At 36.8% G+C, this 20,008-nt stretch overlaps 2 protein-coding genes across 23 annotated transcripts in view; one reads left to right on the forward strand and one right to left on the reverse strand.

The window, feature by feature from the left end:
* POLR3G (RNA polymerase III subunit G) overlaps positions 1–3,489 on the forward strand; it is a 41,823-nt gene extending 38,334 nt beyond the window's left edge. For all 21 annotated transcript variants that reach the window (XM_063612265.1, XM_063612268.1, XM_063612280.1 and 18 more), the window contains one exon: positions 963–3,489. In XM_063612265.1, the coding sequence (XP_063468335.1) occupies positions 963–1,049 (87 nt within the window). In that variant the 3' untranslated portion in view covers positions 1,050–3,489. The remainder of the gene's footprint in view (positions 1–962) is intronic.
* A 1,042-nt stretch (positions 3,490–4,531) lies between these two features.
* Positions 4,532–19,254, reverse strand: LYSMD3 (LysM domain containing 3). Of its 2 annotated transcripts, none has more exons than XM_055298675.2 (3): positions 19,012–19,254; positions 14,611–14,876; positions 4,532–8,309 (listed from the first exon to the last, which is right to left on the reverse strand). In XM_055298675.2, exons 2-3 carry the CDS (start codon positions 14,863–14,865, stop codon positions 8,181–8,183), a joined length of 384 nt encoding a protein of 127 aa, XP_055154650.1. In that variant the 5' UTR covers positions 14,866–14,876; positions 19,012–19,254; the 3' UTR covers positions 4,532–8,180. The 2 variants fall into 2 exon arrangements, with proteins under 2 accessions (XP_055154650.1, XP_055154648.1); XM_055298673.2 differs by having other exon boundaries at positions 4,532–8,368; positions 19,012–19,245.
* Between the last annotated feature and the right edge of the window lie 754 nt (positions 19,255–20,008).

Below are 20,008 nucleotides of genomic sequence, written 5' to 3' on the forward strand. Positions count from 1 at the left end.
CCCAATCCCTCCCTGTCCACCCATCCCATTCCCCGTGCCCCATGTGCCTTGGATTCCAAAGAAAATCCTAGGCATTGTATCATTTCATCCACAAGTATTTCAGTATGGATTCAAAAATAAGTGCTCTTTAACAACATCACTGTATCATTATAACATCCCATACAATGAAATATAATTCCTTAATTTCATCAAATATCTGGCCAGTATTGAATTTTCTTGGTTGTGTCAAAAAGTTTTTTTGTTTGTTTCAAACAGAATCCAACTACAATCCATACATTGCAACTGATTAATAACTCTTAGGTTTAATTTATATCCAAAGTGGATTTTTGATTGTAAGATACTGGAGGCCCAGAAAAATAAATAAGAAAGTAAGATTTTGAATTTTTGATAGAAAGCACAGATATTTTCTGAGTTATTTGCGTGGATGATAGTCTTATTCAGCCACAAGAAAAAAGAAACTAAGAAGCCTTAGATAGAATATAATATAGGCATCTTTTGGATTTGGTTTGGTATCATGAGGCCTTTTTTTTTTTTTTAATATGAAGTAAAAGTCTCTCTGGCTTATGCTCAGTTATGTTTTATGACTAAAAATCTCAGTACTGGTGTGGTCTAATGGATGTTAATGTAAACTGGCTTTTTTTCTTGAGTGTCTGTGCATTTTTTGGGTAAGTGTTTAGTGGTTTAGCTAACTAAACTATGTATCATCCCAGTAAGCTGTAATGTGTTAGTAGCTATATTATCCTATTGAGATGGTATGGGCAGCCCTTCATGTTCTCTTAGCTAGTTGGTGCCTGACAAGAGTGGAAGGTGGTGGTCTTAAGGAAGAAAGCGGCACAGGTAAACACAAGTGAAAACTGTTGTGTTTTTGAAGCAGATAAAAAAGCAGAGACTTTTAAGCCTGGAATATTTTCTTACTACTCATTCATTTTAACGTTTACAAAGGAATATATCATTTCACTTAGGAAAATGACTACATTAATTCATACTTTGAAGATGGAGATGATTTTGGCGCAGACAGTGATGACAACATGGATGAAGCAACCTATTAGGCATGAAATTTTTCAAAAAATATTTTTATGATGCAGCTTCTGAACATTTGGACAGACTTGATTTGTATTTTCTGGTAAGGAATAAGTATTTATTTTTGTTTCTGTTTTTTGTTTGTTTGTTTTGGACAAATATTTGTTACCAAAATATTCAAAACCACTTTGAGTTTACATACCAGTTACCTTACAGATTATTCCCTGACACTCTGACATTCCTTCTAAACACCTCTGCCATCTCTCTTATGTACTCTCATGGGTTTTTTTTTGTATGATTTGAAAATGAATGTGCCTAAAGAATTTTTGCTCTCTTAATCTATGTATACATACTTGAACAAATCGTTCTTGCTTAACTGCTGATCTTTTTGTAAAACTATTGCTAGTCATAATGGATTTCTATAACCTGAAAGTTGATATAATACAGCACATGGAGCACTTTAAAAACAAAGAAACTTGAAAATAATTTTATTTTTTACCTTTACATGGTGTGTTCTAGACTACTGCATTATGACTACATAAACCTACCTGAGCTCTTACAAGTACAGAATTGTGAGACAGAGGTTTTGTGATGGAAAACATACACATAGGGAAAAATACCAACCTGAGCAATATAAGTTTCACAGCTCACATCTTAGCCAGTACAAAGAAACTTTCACATGGGGTGAATATTATAAATACTTGAATTTGAGACTAACTTAATACTGTATGATATATGAATTAATCATCCCACTGTAATAACTGACATCTTCAAATAGTTGGGCTTATGAAAAATTTGACTAAGACATTTTATTTTATACTTTATGTGAATGTGAAATAAGTTCTGGTCATATAAATATGTAGAATGCATGTGTGTGAACTCTATGAAGTGAAGTGTGGTGGCCTTTTATGTTTCAGAGTACTCAAGCTGTACAATTGATTTATATAAAAATGCAAAATGAACTCAGGTCATTTTGAAATTAAGATTAATTTTTTTGTTGTTTAACTTTAAAGCTAGCTCCCCTAACTTTATATATTTTTTGGGAAAAAATACCTAAAAATCTCAGCCTACAAAGACTCTCACAAATGCCAAAGATTTTCAAGGAAATTCATATATATTTCAAAAATGATTTATCAATGTTATCTACCAAAAGAAATAATTTTATTTTTCCCCTTTGGGAAGATATTATCCTCTAATGTGAGAATCAGATCCCTAGATTCTATTTCTACCTGTACTATTAAACTCAACCTTGAACCTGAGCTTGGTTGTTTCTGTGCCTTAGTTTCTCCACTAATAAACAATTTCCTATGAAAATTGTTTAAACAACAACCAAAATTTGCCACATGTACTCATTCTCTTGCCTTAAAGATCACTTAATTTACATTTGGCTCTCACCCTCTAAAAATTTGTAATTTGGAGAATAACTGAAAGCACAATTTTAAGAAACATGTTTTCCTCACAAAATATAATCTGATTTTCCTTTCTTGTATTCATGCAGAAAATTGGAGAAAATGTGTATTGTCTTGTGCCATTTTGCAATATCAATTTCTCAGGAAAAAGATCACTTTCAATGGCAATACTTTCTTAAATAATTCAAGATGGGTGTGAGGACCTATCTTAATAGTTTAGTGCTGTGTTAACCATTTGTGAATTACTTCTTGTTTAAAGGAAGTTGTCAAAAAATTTTAAGATTCTAAATGGAATACATGAATAAAGTAAGCCTTAGAATAGAAACCTCACAAAAAGTCATTTGCAGTTGATAATTAACATAGGTGTTTTATTCTCTCAACTCCCTAGTACCAGAGCCAAATACCATTTAGTTTTCAGAAATCTTATCAATATTGTTGTTTACCTACTTATTATAAATCTGCAGATAGCCACTTGAACCAGGCAGATACACTGAAGATAAAGGTTATTTCTTTTTTTAGCTTTGAATTTGTCATAACCATTTTAGTCTTGCAGATAGCAGGGCAGCCCCTTGGGGCAAGGATTTACTCTGGGAGGTACCGTTAAGAGCCTTCTTTCCCCCTTTGAAAGATCCTTTTACAATGTTAAAGTATACTAGTTGTGAGAACAAGCAGGATTTGCAGGTTGCTTTACCAGCATGAATCTCATTTTTCTGGCTTAAAATCTGAGACTGTAAAATTATTCCATAGGAAAGTGAATGTTATTTTGCAGAATTAGCCTCTTACATAAAAGTATTTGTTGAAGTGTCTTTAAAATTGCTATCATGAGCAAAACTGTTTTGTTGCTGTAATGCTTTTTCTGTATTTATTTACACATTAAATTCTTACAAAACAAAATGTGTTCCTTTGCTTTATAGTAAGATGTTTTATTTTGAACTTATTTAAATGTTTATTTGGTAGAGAAAACTAATTTGTTAATACAGATCTTACCTAGTAACTGTCTATTAAGCAGGGATGCTTGTTCCAAATATTCTTGAATAAACAATCACCACAAACAACAAAACTCTGGTTAATGATTACTCAAAAAAGTTGTGAGATGGGCATGCTGGTCTGTGCCTATAGTCCCAGCTACTCGGGAGGCTGAGGTGGGAGGATTGTTTGAGCTCAGGAGGTCGAGGCTTCAGTGAGCCAAGATGGCAACACATACACACACACACACACACACACACACACACACACACACACACACACACAGAGTTATGATAACAAACTTGAGATTTGGCAGACAATATAATTTAGTGTGATCATTCGTGCTTGGGCTGACTTAATAGTGGATACCAGAGAATGTTAAGACATTCAGAAGATTCTTGTTAAACTTTTCACTTCACTACCTTCAAATGTACAGTGTTGACGGTTTTGCCTTTACATGGTTAAAATCTCAAGCCCATGTGGTGGCATGTGCCTGTAGTCCCAGCTACTCGGGAGGCTCACATGGGAGGATCAGTTGGCCCCAGGAGTTCGAGGCTGCAGTGAACCATCATGCCATTGCACTCCAGCCTGGGCAACAGAGCAAGAGCCTGTCTCCAAAAATTTTTTTAAAAAACCTCTGTAGTAAACAAACATTTCCATTTTATTAAAAAAATTAACACAATTTTAAGATCAAGATGCATTTGAAAATGGAAAAACAGGGTTTATACACATTCCTCCATTAAATAAATAAAAGCTCCAAAGAACTTTCTCAATTTTTCTGCTAATAATCTTTTAAACAGTATTCTTGAGGTTGTTTTATAATGAATTAAAATTACATATAAATAGAGCAGGTTATAATCTATAGATAATGACTCATCTACAACTTCATAGCAATTCCTGGACCATGCCTTACCAGATCTTACCCTGAGGAAAATCCCCCAAAGAACATTCATCTAAAATGTTTTATCTATGTCTTACAAATAATCCAGGGTATTCTGCTTCACTGTAGCAAATAAGAAATCTGAATTGTTAAACCTTTGGCAATTTGCTCTATCTTACACAATATCTCTATATTAGATAGTTTGAAAGTAGAGAAGAAAAACTTTGCTTTATTCAATTAAATTCACTGGCTTCCATTTTAGATTGAATAATAGAAACTTTATTACATGTTGCAGATCTTTCAAAATATGAAAAATAAGGGGCAAAAAATTTTAAAAACCGGTTTACAGACGTACATGCTAACATAATGTTCTACAGTTACATTTGTATAAAATACATTATACAAAAGATCTATAGATTTTGCATACATAAAAATTAAAGCATTCAGATATTTCTATGATCTAACAGTGCAATATGCACATACGTGGAAGAAAATACTGATTACCTGAGCAACATTTTTGTAATGCAAATTAAAAATGAATCCCATCAGTGCACCATTTAAATACAGACTTTAAAAAAACTCCACCTTTACCCTGCAACACTGACTAGATCCTTGCTTCATGACACTTCTAAAACTAAGCGTATCCTTCATATTTCCAACTAGGTAATTTTAGAAGTAGATACTTTAAAAAAGAACTAATTACTACGTAGTGGTTCATTTAAATAACTCTTCAGGACACTGAACCAAGCAGGTAGAGTCCAGAAAAAGAAAAGCTGTAAATAACAAGTCCTTTGGAGAAGAAAATTTAACGTGAGTCTTCTAATTTTTAATGTGGCCAGCAGTGTGTAACCATTTTTAACATATCTTTTGAAAATAGGAACCCCATAACTTCCTAGGAGTGGGATAGCAAAGAAATTTTATTTTAATCCAGACTTCATAAAACTATCAGCTTTTTCTTTACTTGCTAACTCCAAAATTTTGAGCGAACCAAATGCAATGATTCTGCTGTTACTTTTACATTGCATACAAGTGCATGCGTGCATGCATGCAGACACACACACAGACACACATGTAAAGCAGCAAATTCAAATAAGGGTGTCAACACAATTAAAATCCACAATGTTAATAACTGTGCTTGTTCATTAGTTATACAAGGTAATTTGCATTTGATATAAACTTATATTAGTACTTTTTAGAAACTAAAATTATTCCAAATGTATTAAATGCTTAGAAAATTCATTTCTTTCCTAAACAGATTAGAACTGTAATTCAATATGTAACCTTTATATAGAATTATATGTAACTCAAATTGTATTCAATTAATTCAAATATATAATTTAAATATAGAAAAAAGAAAACTACCTGATGTGTTATAAGGATGTATATTTCCTTCAAAAAAGGATACTCTGCAAGACAAATGATTTTTAATCAACAAATACGCCGCACACCTTATTCCTTTAAAAATAAGTTACATATTTTGGAAATCGAACCCATAACAATTTCAAAGTACAACTAGCAAAAAAAGTAAGGAATCACTGTGATTTCATCAATTTGATGTAAACAAAGTTCTTCAAAGGACACCTGGCCTGTTTACTCTAAAATAATCTGCATTTTCTTCCTTAAAACCTCATTTTTCAGCAGGCTTAATGAATACAATGTAAACTGACCAGTTAACACTGAGCATAAATTATATCACACTCTTCTTTTCAAGAATGTCCAAGGCACATTAAAACTATATTTTAAATGTTTAATTTACCAAGAGAATCAATTTGCAACTTCCCTATTAAACACTTTTTGGTAATTGTCTAAGGTCCTCTAATATTTGCAAGGGCTTTAATGTTTGACTTCTTTGTCCTGTCTTTTCCTGATGGTCTTCTCCTGAAAGTACATAAAACTGCATTTGCCATAAATATTTACTTATTCTGAGTGAAATTTGAAATATATAAAATGACTTATCAAAAGCCTGAAACATCAACAATTAGGAAATAATGCCCAGAAAATGAGGTGGTATTATATATCTCAAGTATATATTCTATACAAAACAGGCAATCCAGACTCCACCAAATCTCATTTCTATTGAAGAATCATTCTGGTTACATTTTTAAAACACATACTTTTAAAGATTAAATGATGGAATCAGTATGCAAATGCTTCTTACTTAGCCAGACTGTAACCGACTCAACAGATCTTAAAAAGAGGCACTATCACCCCATTTCAAGCAATGTATACACCTTTGGCCTTTGTTTCCCAATTTGATGCTATATATATAGTTCAGGAAAAAAGTCTAAATTGGGTATTTTCTCTTTGAAAAACAGAGGTTAAGGGATTACTAAATAATTTGTCTGTTACCGCTAATATAAAAGACCTCTACTCCTTTTTGCTTAATGAACCATTTTCTTCAACAGACCTCAGAGGCAGTTTTGACCCAATTATTTGTGCTTGATGGTGAAAATGGAGACAAATTTATATAGCCTATGTAACGAATCTGATTGGACCATCTGAAATAATGCTTAATTTTAATTCTGAAACTGGGATTTACTTACATAAAGCAGTAAGGCATTAAACATAATTAAGGCATGTTACTATATGTAACAGCAATGATTTATCAGAGTATGTAAGGAATTATTTCCTGAATAATGGTAATATGCACGTTTAACATATTTTTCATCATCAAAACTACGAAAGTGCTTTCAAATATCAGAGGCAAATATAATCATTTCAAAAACAGATGCACAGAGGTGAGGTTAAAGGGTCTGTCCTAAAGAAAGCACTCGACAAAAATTACTGTCAGGTCTTCACCTATTCCAGTGTTCTACCAACTTCCCAACCATAATACATTATTTTGGGGTCTTGAAAATATTTTAATCTATTTATTGGCTTCTGTTGTAGGAATTATAAATCACTTTCCCCTTTCTCTTTGTACGTATGCTTTCATAGCACATGTGCTAAATGTATTTTTTAAAAGTTTCGAAGGGGTGTGTTACGTATGCTACCATGAATAATTTTAGAATCAAACTTTCTTGCAACTATTTTGGGGGTTCATAGTAGTAAATTTTTTTCAGCTGCAGACATCTGATGCTATCATTCTGCATCATAAATTTAACATTAAACTTTTTAAAAATTACTTAAATAAAATTTAAACATACATCTTAAGAAAAATGATACATCTTCCAAGTTAAGCACTTCCTAAACACACATTTAAATTAATTTCTGCTTGAAACATTCACACACCAGATTTATGGATCAACTGCTCTCAACATCAACAACTAGTTGCTCGAAAAATTTTCAAAGTGTGAAACCCTTTTGTTAAAAACAAAAGCATCCTCAATCTCTCTAAATTCTGCCTTTGAAGCTATTATTGGATATAACTGATTCACCCCATTCCAGATGCACATGTGACCACTAACATTTGATTATGAGCTAATTGCTATGTTTCATGTTGAGCAGCAGGTGACTGAGAATCTTGACTATACAGTTTATGATCATCTTGTTGGCTGAAATGTATTCCTTTAGTTGGCACAATTCCATTTTCCATTTCTCTCTGCTGTGATGGGGGTGTGATTTTTGAATGTAAATGTGAAGAGTCCACTGTTGAATGATGACTAACATCCACCTTAGCTAAAATTTCATAATACAACAAATAAAACACTGGTGTTATTATACCTACTATCAACATTATCACTACAGCTGTCCACCACCCTATTCCCCAGTCTGCTCCATAATAGGGATCTTTACGTTGAGTGTTTTTGTTATCAGGTTCAAAACGTATTTGTTGTGCTGTTAAGGCCGATACTACCTCATTGAGGTTCTCTCTCTTATTGTCTGTACACTTTACTATTTGTTCTATGTCTCGGTCTACTTCTTTTAAAAAGCTACCAGCTGAGTCACTGTAAGCAAGGGAATCATTAGCTGGCAAAATTTCCTGTTGTTCGGAAGAGTATTGAACAGATGAGTGACGTGAAGTCTGTCTTCCTTTTGGAGGACAAAGTGTTTCGGTCAAGGAACTGAACTTTTTTACTGGAATTTTGATAGACCTAAGGGCAAAAAAGTCTTGATCACTGATGAGATTGTTAACTCTCTTGATATCTGCTACCTGTAAAAAAAAAAAAAAAAAAAAAAAAAAGAAAGAAAGCAACATACAACTGAATTCCAAATCAGAATAAAGGTAGCAATAGTCATTCATCCTAGTTACTTTTGGAGGAAAAAAAAAAGTTGAACTTAATTATTAGTAGTATTAAGTTGCACCCAGAGAAATTTTAATTTTATTTGTAGATGAGAATTCCACACCACTTTAGATCTACCAATCTCAGGAGATCACCAACTACTTTTTACTATCACCCATATAATGTTAGTAACAATAATTAATGCTATTGAAGTAGATTCTAGAATCCTTTGCTGTTTCCCTTTGTGCATCATGCATAAATACCACAGTCTTTCTGCTTGTAAACAATTTGTGAAGGAAGGATTATGGGTAGTTATGTTCTTTATTCCAATTTGGAAACTGGAATATAGACAAATGTTACCCAACTAAAACTACCATATTTTATCAAAACTAAGATGCCATAACTCTAAGATGCAGCATTATTATATGTATATCTAGGGGAAAAAATAAAACTTCACCAAAAATTGAAGATGCCACCATTCCAAAAAATGATGCTAAAATGTGCGGAAAAGTATATATTCCTTAAAATTTAAAAAATTAGTAATTTATCCCCCTTACTTCTGAAGCCATTTCCCTCCCAAACTTCTCAGTGTAAATGTATTATTCAACTACTTTCAAGATTAATCACTTTTATAAGCTTTTTCTCTATATATTATATATTCCTCAACCTGTTTGTATTATCCCATCCACTGTGAGATAACCTGTCTGTATATCCTATTCCACTGTGTTGGGGGAAGAGGGGAGTGTCTGGCAGATTACCAATTGGTATGCCAGGCTCTCCCACCATCTATTAGTCCCATTCATTTCCATCAATACTTTAAAACCTAATCATGTATCACCTGATTGATGTCAGAGAGATACAGTGGGTCTAGTATGAAGCTTAGATTTCTGGTTTGGTCAACTTGATGGATGATGGCATTCATTGAGAAATGGAACACTGTGGAGGGTAAGAAGAGGATGAATGCAGATTTTAGACATGCTAACTTGGAGCTGCTTGAGATACACAAGTGGAAGATGTTCAGGACAGAGTTGTAGATATATGTCTGAAACTAAAGAATGATCTTGGCTAGAGACACAGATTTGTAGACTATCAGCAAAAATATAATTGAAGTCGGCCAGGCGTGGTGGCTCATGCCTGTAATCCTAGCACTTTGGGAGGCCGAGGCAGGTAGATCACCTGAGGTCAGGAGTTCGAGACCAGCCTGGCCAACATGGTGAAACCCCATCTCTACTAAAAATACAAAAATTAGCCAGGCATGGTGGTGCATGCCTGTAGTCCCAGCTACTTGGGAGGCTATGGCAGCAGAATTACTGGAACGCAGGAGGTGGTGGTTGCAGTGAGCAGAGATTGTGCCACTGCACTCCAGCCTGGGCAACAGAACGAGACTCCATCTCAAAAAAAAAAAAAAAGTAATTGAAGTCAAAGAGGTCAAAGAGTAGATAGATTCACTAGAAAAAGCCTGAGAGAAAAAAGCAACAAGAAGATCCCTGAAGAACTCCAACATTTAATGGGTATGCTGAGTAACAGAAATCCACAAGGGAAATTAAGAATGGCCAGGAAGGGAATATACGATAGTGGTTAAAAGCATGGATAACTGGGTTTGAAGCATGGCTTTGACACTTTCTAGCTGTATGACCTGGGGCAAGTTGTTTAACCTCTTTGCCATTAAGGTTCCACACCTGCAATATGGCAGTAATAATACTACCTACATTATAGGGTTGAGGTGAACATTAATGATTTAAATGTTGTAGGACACTCAGAACAGTGATATACAATATGTCATATAAAAGTTAGCTATTATTAAATGTGAACAGTAGGAAAACCAGAAACCTGAAAAGTCAAGGTGGTCAAGCAGAGAGGGTCTTTAGGAGGGAGTAGTGAACAGAATCAACTGTAGATTCGTGATCAAGTACAATGAATACTAAAAGAGGTCAAGCTGGAAAAATTATCTTGCAGTGTATGTGTGGGGGGATTAGAAGGAACGGGTTGAACAATAACTAAAAGATGAAACAGTAAAGATAAAGGGTGTTGGCCAGGCGCGGTGGCTCACGCTTGTAATCCCAGCACTTTGGGAGGCCGAGGCGGGCGGATCACGAGGTCAGGAGATCGAGACCACGGTGAAACCCCGTCTCTACTAAAAATACAAAAAAAAAATTAGCCGGGCGTGGTGGCGGGCGCCTGTAGTCCCAGCTACTCGGAGGCTGAGACAGGAGAATGGTGTGAACCTGGGAGGCGGAGCTTGCAGTGAGCCGAGATTGCGCCACTGCACTCCAGCCTGGGCGACAGAGCGAGACTCCGTCTCAAAAAATAAATAAAAATAAATAAATAAAAAAGATAAAGGGTGCTTTATCATCTTACTACCTTCACACTGTTTTGTCTTATAGCAAATGAAGATTCACTGAAAAATCCCAAAGTCTGACCCCATTCTCTTTAAATGCTCTTTTGCTTGGTATTGTGTACTCTTACTAACAACTACTTAATACTCTTTTTGAATTAGGGTTCCAAAGTTTAGTATCTACCTAAGTTATCTCCCTGAATATCCCTATAATGATTTCTATGCTATGCCAGACTCCTTAGTTGCATTCAAGATTCCAGCCTTGGACTTTTTATTCTTCTCATCACAGTTGTATAACTGACAGATTTTTAATAATTCTTAAGATTATTTCTAAGTGGAATATACTACTACTTACTGTATTTTTTAAATGATAAATCCTTTTATAATGATAAATCTTTTTATAATTTTTTTGTTGCTTATGCTCTCATCAAAAAGGAGCCCTGCTTATCTTAACTAATTCCATTCATCACCTTTCCCACTATAGTGGCTGATACGTCCCCACCCAAATCTCATGTCATCTTGTAATCTCCAGTGTTGGAGGTGGGGCCTGGGGGAGGTGATTGGATCATGGAGGTAGATTTCCCCCTTGATACTGTCCTGAGTTCTTGTGAGATCTGATTGTTTAAAAGTGTGTGGAACCTCCTCCCTCACTTGCTCTTCCTCCTGTTTGAGCCATGTGAAAATGCCTGCTCTGGCTTTGCCTTCCGCCGTGAGTAAAAGCTCTCTGAGGCCTCCCCAGAAGCAGATGCTGCCTGCTTTATGTACAACCTGCAGAACCATGAGCCAATTAAATCTCTTTTCTTATAAACTACGCAGTCTCAGGTATTTCTTTATAGCAATGTGAACACAGACTAATACAGTGGCCAATGCCATCTCTCCATTTAAGTACTTTTCATCATTCTCATTTCACATAAGCATTCAGCTGATATATCCTGTGATTTCCCCCAATACATTAACACTTCTTCTCTATCCTTATCACAAATATTTTAGTCTAAGTCCTGATCATCTTTATTATTCCAGTAATCTCTTTATTGGATCCCCTTCAATTCATCAGCAGGCCCCTTTGCTATTCTGTATCACTCCCGTTAGAACCCTACAATAATTGTATTCTCTTACTATACAGATCAAACTTTTCCACTCTGTATCACTCCTGTTAAAACCTTACAATATGTGTTCTCTTACTGTATGGATCAAACTTTTCCACAGTGTCTCAAAGCATTTCATCCGAAATAGTTTGTGCCACTCATTTCTGAAATACTTATGAAAATTCCCTTTGTTGTTTACCACATTTCCTCCTTGAAACCTTCTTCACATCACTGTTGAATGCCTGAAACATCTTTGCACCTCATTGGAAATATGACCTATTTTTAACTATTCAGATGGTATGTTAAATTTCCCTAAGAGAATTTTCTAGGTTCATTAAAAGAAAGCTAATATCTTATAAAACTACTGAATGACAAACTCTCTTCTCGGATCTGTACCTTGATGTTTTTAGCCTTGTCTCTCATTTTTTTTTTTTGAGACGGAGTCTCACTCTGTCGCCCAGGCTGGAGTGCAGTGGCGCAATCTCGGCTCACTGCAAGCTCTGCCTCCCAGGTTCACGCCATTCTCCTGCCTCAGCCTCTCCGAGTAGCTGGGACTACAGGCGCCCACCACCACGCCCGGCTAATTTTTTGTATTTTTAGTAGAGACGGGGTTTCACCGTGGTCTCGATCTGCTGACCTTGTGATCCGCCCGCCTCGGCCTCCCAAAGTGCTGGGATTACAAGCGTGAGCCACCGCGCCCGGCCTTTGTCTCTCATTTTGAAGTCTATTCCACCATCTACCTTCTATGACATATTCTGTAATTTATTTATCAATGGTCTTATTTATCTACAAAACATTTACTCACGTGTTTATTTGTATTTAGAAATAAACTTAGATATTTTCTGATTTAATAATGGCAAGAATTGATGTTGTCATACATGAGCAAGGTAGGAGGAAAAAACTACCCAGCTCTTATACCACATCAAAAAATTCATTTTAATAAAATATTTTATTAAATTTTAAAATCAAAATTTGAAATATGTTTTGATGAATTGTGAATTGTAATAAGAAATGGGAATTATTGCAATAGTTGCAAATGTAGAAGAAAACAACCTCATGACCATAATTTTTTTAGAATATAAATATATATAAATACATTTACATAATATAAGCTTATAGATGTGTGTTCTTATTGCAGAGAAGTATTACAGGTAGCCAATAAAAGGTTTTTCAAGTATAAAAATACTTTACATCATGAAAAATTTGGGGGTAAGATGAAAATATTAATGAGAAAAAGGAATGATAAAATCTCATGCTATTAAAAAAAGAGCTCTCATATACACACTTTCCACTTTTTTAAAAATACAAATTTCAGGTAGCAAATCCTGGTGGAACTTAGAATTCTGTGGATGCATTTAAAGAGCACTCTAATTTTTAAATGTTTTATTTTTAAATGTTAATACAACATTCTGAAAATTATACCCTTTGTAACTATGTTAACTCATGTAACTCATGAGTTACTCAAGTTACATGTAACTATGTTAACTCATGAGGAAGAATTTAGGAAATTCACTTCAAAATGTGCAAGGAGGTACATAATACATGTATTTCAAAATTCTATTGGGAGTATGAGAACAAAAAGTTTGAAAACAAATGTTCTAACCAGTTTCCATATCAATGTGGATATAAAAATATCCTGCTAAGGCCTCAAGATGGACATAATGGCACAGACAGAAAATGGGTCCAAATACAGTATAGTATCTATTAAAATTAAAAATACACCTTTCCTCTTATCTGGCAATCCCACTTTTGGGATCTACCCCACAGAAATAAAGTCACCGCCATTTAAAGATACAGTTGTGATGATATTCGCCACACAAGGTAAAACACCAAGAAAATCCTGAGTATCAATTAATAGGGCAATGGCTTAAAAATACTGGAACATTAATACTACAGACATTATACAACCATTTAAAGTAATCAGTTAGATCTATAAGGCTTTGAGGGATGGTTATGAGAGTGTCCATGATACACTAAAGAATGAAAAGTGCAAGTTGCAGAGTAAAATGCATAATCAAAGATTGCTAACTCCCCAAATACGTATATATAAATAAATACTTATGAGCACAAAAAAAGGTATAGCATTCCTACATGCCAAAGTGTTAACACTGGTTATCTCAAGAAATTTGGGGCAGGGAAAAGCTTTTCCTTACACATTTCCGCATTTTCTTACCATTTGAATAAGAAGATAACATAGTTGAGTGTTTTTCAAGACTGAAATTCGTGGATTTGGAAATATACAGAAATTCAAGTATTTGTTAAAATTTTAAAAAGTAAACACCTACAAATGTGACACAGATTACTTCTTTTCTTTCTTTTTTTTTTTTTTGGAGATTCGCTCCATCCCCCAGGCTGGAGTGCAGTGGCGCGATCTCAGCTCCTGCAAGTTCCACCTCCTGGGTTCACGCCATTCTCCTGCCTCAGCCTCCCGAGTAGCTGGGACTACAGGCACCCCCCAACACGCCTGGCTAATTTTTTTGTATTTTTAGTAGAGACGGGGTTTCACTGTGTTAGCCAGGATGGTCTCCATCTCCTGACCTTGTGATCCACCCGCCTTGGCCTCCCAAAGTGCTGGGATTACAGGCGTGAGCCACCACGCCCAGCCCATGTGACACAGATTTCTATGCAAAAAAGAATTAAGAGCAAAAAATGGAGAAAGGAATAAACAAGGTAAAAAAGGACATGGAATTTATTTCAGTGTGGGTAAACAAATAATTTATTCTGGATTGCATTATGTAATATTAAAACTTACCGTACAACAGTACTGAAGGGCTATTGCATTTAATGTATCTCCTTCTTGTATATCTTTTGTTAATACTATAATGTCGTCAAGTCTATCTCTTGATGTACTTCTTCGGACTTTCTCTTTTCCTCTGGATCGAAGCTCATACACTTCAGCATCCTCCTCCAGCATATCACTGTCTGAACAATTTGCAAATGCATGTACTTGACCACTTGACTGAACTCCTGGAAGAGGAAAACTACGATTCTGATGCCTCCCTGCCATAATGTTAAAATCTAGAGGAAAAAAAAAAGCAGAGAAAATTTTGGAATGTAGCTGATCCAACTGACTGATTTGCATGCATCGTACATTCAGGACACAATCTTTTTGTTTTAATGGTTTTAGTTATTTAAACATTTAGGTTTAAGTTCGTTTTTTTGTTTTGTTTTGTTTTTTTGAGATGGAGTCTCACTCTGTCACCCAGGCTGGAGTGCAGTAGTGGGATCTCAGCTCACTGCAACCTTTGCCTCCCAGGTTTAAGTGATTCTCCTGTTTCAGTCTCCTGAGTAGCTGGGATTACAGGTGCCCACCACCACACCCAGCTAATTTTTTTATTTTTAGTAGAGACAGGGTTTCACTGTGTTGGCCAGGCTGGTCTCGAACTCTTGACCTCAGGTGATCCGCCCACCTCAGCCTCCCAAAGTGCTAGGATTACAGGTGTGAGCCACCACACCTGGCCTAGGTTCAGGTTTTACAACTGTTAAAGTACAACGAACATATTTGTCAGTGGAGATAAAGGTATGGGGAGAAGAGGTAATCTCTATTAGATCATATATCACTAAACACGTGGAGTAATTACACATTAACAAAGGCAAATTGCTATAATTTTTTTGGTAAAAATATAAAATTAAATACCATAAAATATTACATTAAATATAAAATCATAAATTCCCCTTATTCTGAGTATGTGAAGAAAATCAGAGAAATAATTGTGTTATGTCTTAAAAACTTGTGACTAATTTATAGCTCTGATGGAATCAAAGCATGTTTTATATACACATAATACTTTTATGAATGCAAAACTTTGCAGCTTGTTCTGCATTTTAAGTTCATTCAGGATTGGAGTATCTTTCGTATTACTTCCTCCTGGACTTTGGTATTTATATTTAGTGCAGATATGCCTGCTATATAGGGTATGATTTTGCTTCCCTGGAAGCAGGAATTTTTCTTCCTGGAAGCTTTTAAGCCAACTTAGAGTCCTCATCAAATTCAATTTATGGTCCATAAAGACTGTGAACAGATTTTAGGTCACTGTGTTCATTTATACTTTAGAAAAAGCATTGTAAGACTGACTGGGAGCTGACCTAAGTTAAAAACATGCATCAATGAATACTTTTTGTTTACTTGCATACTCACTCTCAACTCACCATCATCAAGTTGATCTACTCGCATTAATTAGGAACACAAGAACCTAAAAAACTAATTCCACATTCACAGTTTTGGCTTCGTGTTAATTATTCACATAAGAACGGGCAGACTGCTTTCCGTTCTTGTTGGGAAAGATGGAGGGAAGCAGTAAGAAGCACTCTGGAGATAAAATACTTTGCACTTAAGGTGGTTCAGACATGAAGAGCGGGAGTAAATTAAGCATCACACCAAAATTTCTGATTTGCATAACAAATTGTGGTGCCATTCTCTGAGACATGGAAGAGGAGCTGGGGGAGTAGGTGCATGGCTATGATTATGAATTCCTCTAAGATAGTAAAAAGGAATGGCAAATAGACAAATGGGCTATATAGTCAAATTCAGAGGAAAGGTCTAGATTAGAAATGAAATGTCATGACTAATCTGCACACAGATGAAAATGAATCTGTGAGTACATATATTACCTAGAGAGTATAGAAAAAGAAAAGAGGGCCCAAGACTGAGCCTTGAAGAAGTCCAACATTCAGTATCTTGGTGAAAGGAAATCAGCCTGAAAATATGGATAAGGAGCGTCCAGAAGAGGGAGAAACCATGGAAGTGTTATGCCATGGAAGCCAAAGCAAAATAACATCTCAAAGACTCACTATTTTTTGAATACTATGGATGAGTACCAAGTGAAACAGAAAAAAACAAAACAAAACAAAAAAAAACAACAGAAAAGACCAACTCCAAAAATCTGAGTATATAAAACGGATGACAATAAATTACAAAGGTTGAGGATCCCTAACCCAAAATTCCAAATCTTAAACACTCTGAAATTTGAAATATTTTGAGTGCTGACATGAAGCCACAAATGGAAAATCCACACCTGACACCTGACATTTCAGATTTCAGATTAGGAATGCTAAACCTGTACAAGTATTCTGGTGATGTGCTTAGGTACCCTGAACACATTATTTTTTCACTGTATTTATGGTATGTCTTTTTTTTTTTTTTTTTTACTGTTAAGCGCTTATGTGTGAATAAGTGTAAGAAAATGATTGCTTATTAGTAGCATATAAATTCAGAGTTAGGAATGACGGTGATGCCAAACAACCACAAATTTTCCATAAGGGTGGCTGAGATAGTGACACTTTTGCCTGCTGATGGTTCCAGGTACAAGAACTTTTGTGCACAAATTATATAAAATTACCTTCTGGCTATGTGTATAAGTTGAATATGAAACACAAATTTCATGTTCAGACGGGTCCCATCCCCAATGTATCTTATTATGTATATGCAAACATTCCAAAATCCAAAGAAATCTGAAACACTTCCGGTCTCAAGCATTTCAGGTAAGGACTACCCAACCTGTACTTTTTAGGCGTATACTTATCATAAAATGCTTTAAAACTATTTAATATAGTTGAATCCCACCCTTGAAAACCACTTTCTGACCTTGCTCTAATGGCAATATTATAATGCTTTAAAAGCTCAAGAGTTCCTATTCAGATAACACAGACAACTAATAGCTATATGTTAAGTAGATTATTTCAACTGTTCTCTGAAGTGCTACATTATTACCAACAACTAGGATTCCAAACTTGACAGCTATGAAACTAAAGAAAACTATCACATTTTATATCTCAAAAGCAGTTTTGAAGTCATGACCACATCTTTTCCTCCAAGGATAATAGTTTTATTTACACTCATTTAACCAAGTCTTTTTTTAATCTTGTCTTTAATCTAGGAAATGTCTTTGAATCCTGTAGATTCCAGGCAAATTGTATACATATGTATATTTTTCGGGGAATAATTTTTATTGCTTCATATTCTCAAAAGGCATCCACGATCAAAAAAGTTAAGACTTAATATACAGCAATTTACACGTGGCTATACCGACCTACTTATGCTGCCCCGTTAGACACTTTCACCCTAATAATTTGTTCTTAGAACTTCAAAATTGGCTGAGTAGTACAGCTAACTGAAAATCACTAAGCAATGCCCCAGCCATTTTAGATATTTGTTTCTATCAATCTCTCTCCACGATATATTTCTAAATATAATTTAAAGTTCAGAACTTCACCTGTCTCACTCTCTCTCCACTCCCCTTTATAATGAAATGCAGGCAGCTGACTATCGTGTTACCAAACTGGGTATTCTGAATGATGAAGAACCGGCTGTGTCTCCAACCGAAGTGAATAGACTGACCCCGGCAATCACGCCAGTCTACTACTCAGAGATTGGAAAGTACATAGTATTTAAGTCATCTGGCTCAATTCTATTCACCTCTCTTAATTCTCTCAGTGCAGGAAAAAGGCACGAATTCCCTTTCAGAAACCTGGAACAAGCCTGCGTGCTACATAGACTACGAGGGGCCACAAAACAGTGTTAAAGCATTCATCAGCTCAGTCTGTAACTGAAAATGGTTTCCCAAACACCTTCGTACCGTAGAACGGCTGCTGCTGGGTGTTTCGCCTTGACCTTCTTTAACTAAGCAAGGAGCAGTAAGAGGGTCACAGGGCACAAGTTAAAGCTGCAAACGGACAGAATCAAAGGCACCTTATCCGCTGCCAGGGCCAATTTTGTTTTTTAAAACTTAATTACTTCCCCTCTGTATTCCACACGTCAAGTTTTTCTTTCCTTGCTATCGTCAGCGAGGATTATGTCTCAGATTCTTCTGTCACAGCATGACATTTGAACGATGTGACACAATGCCGTCAGCTAATACATAAAGTTGTGGGAGAAATGCTGTGTTTGGGTGGGAAATTAGCTGTCCCGGTAATCCAGCAGGTAGGCGTCCTTCCTCTGAACCTCAGTTTCCCCGACAGTGTGACAAAAGGGCCTGGCACGGCTGGTCTGGAAGTTCTTCCCTGTCTCGGGGGTGTCCGCCACACGGTCCGAGCCCGGCCTGCAGCCCCCACCACACCTGTGGCCGAGGGCTCAGCACCTCCCGTGAGGACGCTGCTGGGGCTCAACCCCGCCCTCCTGGACCGGGCCACCCTCACCTCCTGCCACCATCTTTACCTGTCCCCGTTAGCAGGGAGCACTCTGCGAGGAGATGGCCAAAAGCTTCACCGCCGCCGCTGTCCCGGGTAAGTTCATGGCCGAGCCTCTGCTTTGGGATGACCCAGTCCGCCTCTGCCGCCAACGTCTCCGCCTTCCGGGCCGTACGCCGCCGCCACGTCCGCAAACCTGAGGTGCGTCATCGCGTCAAGTGGGCGGAGGTGGGAAGGGGCGGGGGAGGACGCGGAGGGCAGCCTAGAACGGGGGAGTCCAACCACCGGTCCACGCCCGGCACGCAGGCGCAGGGACTCCGCCGAGTCCCGGGGGCGGGTCCAATCCCCAGCCCCGCCCTTGACTCGTCTCCTTCCCTCCGTCTCACTCCCCGCGGAAAGGATGTGGTGGCCAAGTTAGCGGACCGAACCCGCGACCCCCAGGGACCTACTGGCTGCGTCTTTGTCCAGCGTCCACACTGCGCTGGCAGAGACTGTCGGGGGCACCCTGAGGACGAGGCGTGGCTCAGGATGTGTCGGGGAGCTGTCTTGCATTTTTTTCTTGCTGTGCATGTCGAATTTTCTTTAGGGTGGGGAAGGACACCTCAAAAGCACTGTTGACATCACGGTTTCAGAAAATTGCACCATGCTTGTTACCCTTTTCATGCTGAAGACTCCAGACTGCTTCAGAAGAGGCAAAATTCTGGAGAGAAACCCTTGGGGGACCCAGGACGAGGGTTGGAGGGGGTTGCACCCTTTGTGTTTTTAGGTGAGGAAAGTGAGCCACCTAGAGTCAGGCACCAGGAAATGTTTTCCCTGGCTCGAGGAGTCAAGGGAGTCAACAAATTGTAATCTAACTTATTTTGGTTTGAAAATTAACTGAGTCATTGGTAGTCACCATTGGACTCTATGAAATATTATCTTGTTAAATAACAAACTCATGACTTCATACATGATTTTTATCACAAATGTATTAAATGAGTATAATGTGTTTGAATTTATGTATTACGTTGGCAAAAAACCCGCAA

This window comes from Symphalangus syndactylus, chromosome 11, assembly GCF_028878055.3.
Source record: "Symphalangus syndactylus isolate Jambi chromosome 11, NHGRI_mSymSyn1-v2.1_pri, whole genome shotgun sequence".
NCBI lineage: Eukaryota > Metazoa > Chordata > Mammalia > Primates > Hylobatidae > Symphalangus > Symphalangus syndactylus.

What these genes read in the sequence shown, in the direction of transcription:
- LYSMD3 (XM_055298673.2), bottom strand. Translation starts at nt 14,865, where the DNA reads ATGGCAGGGAGGCATCAGAATCGTAGTTTTCCTCTTCCAGGAGTTCAG. An exon ending in CCCTTCAGTACTGTTGTACG is followed by an intron (nt 8,369 to 14,610) that starts GTAAGTTTTAAT and finishes TTTTTTTTACAG; the next exon opens with GTAGCAGATATCAAGAGAGT.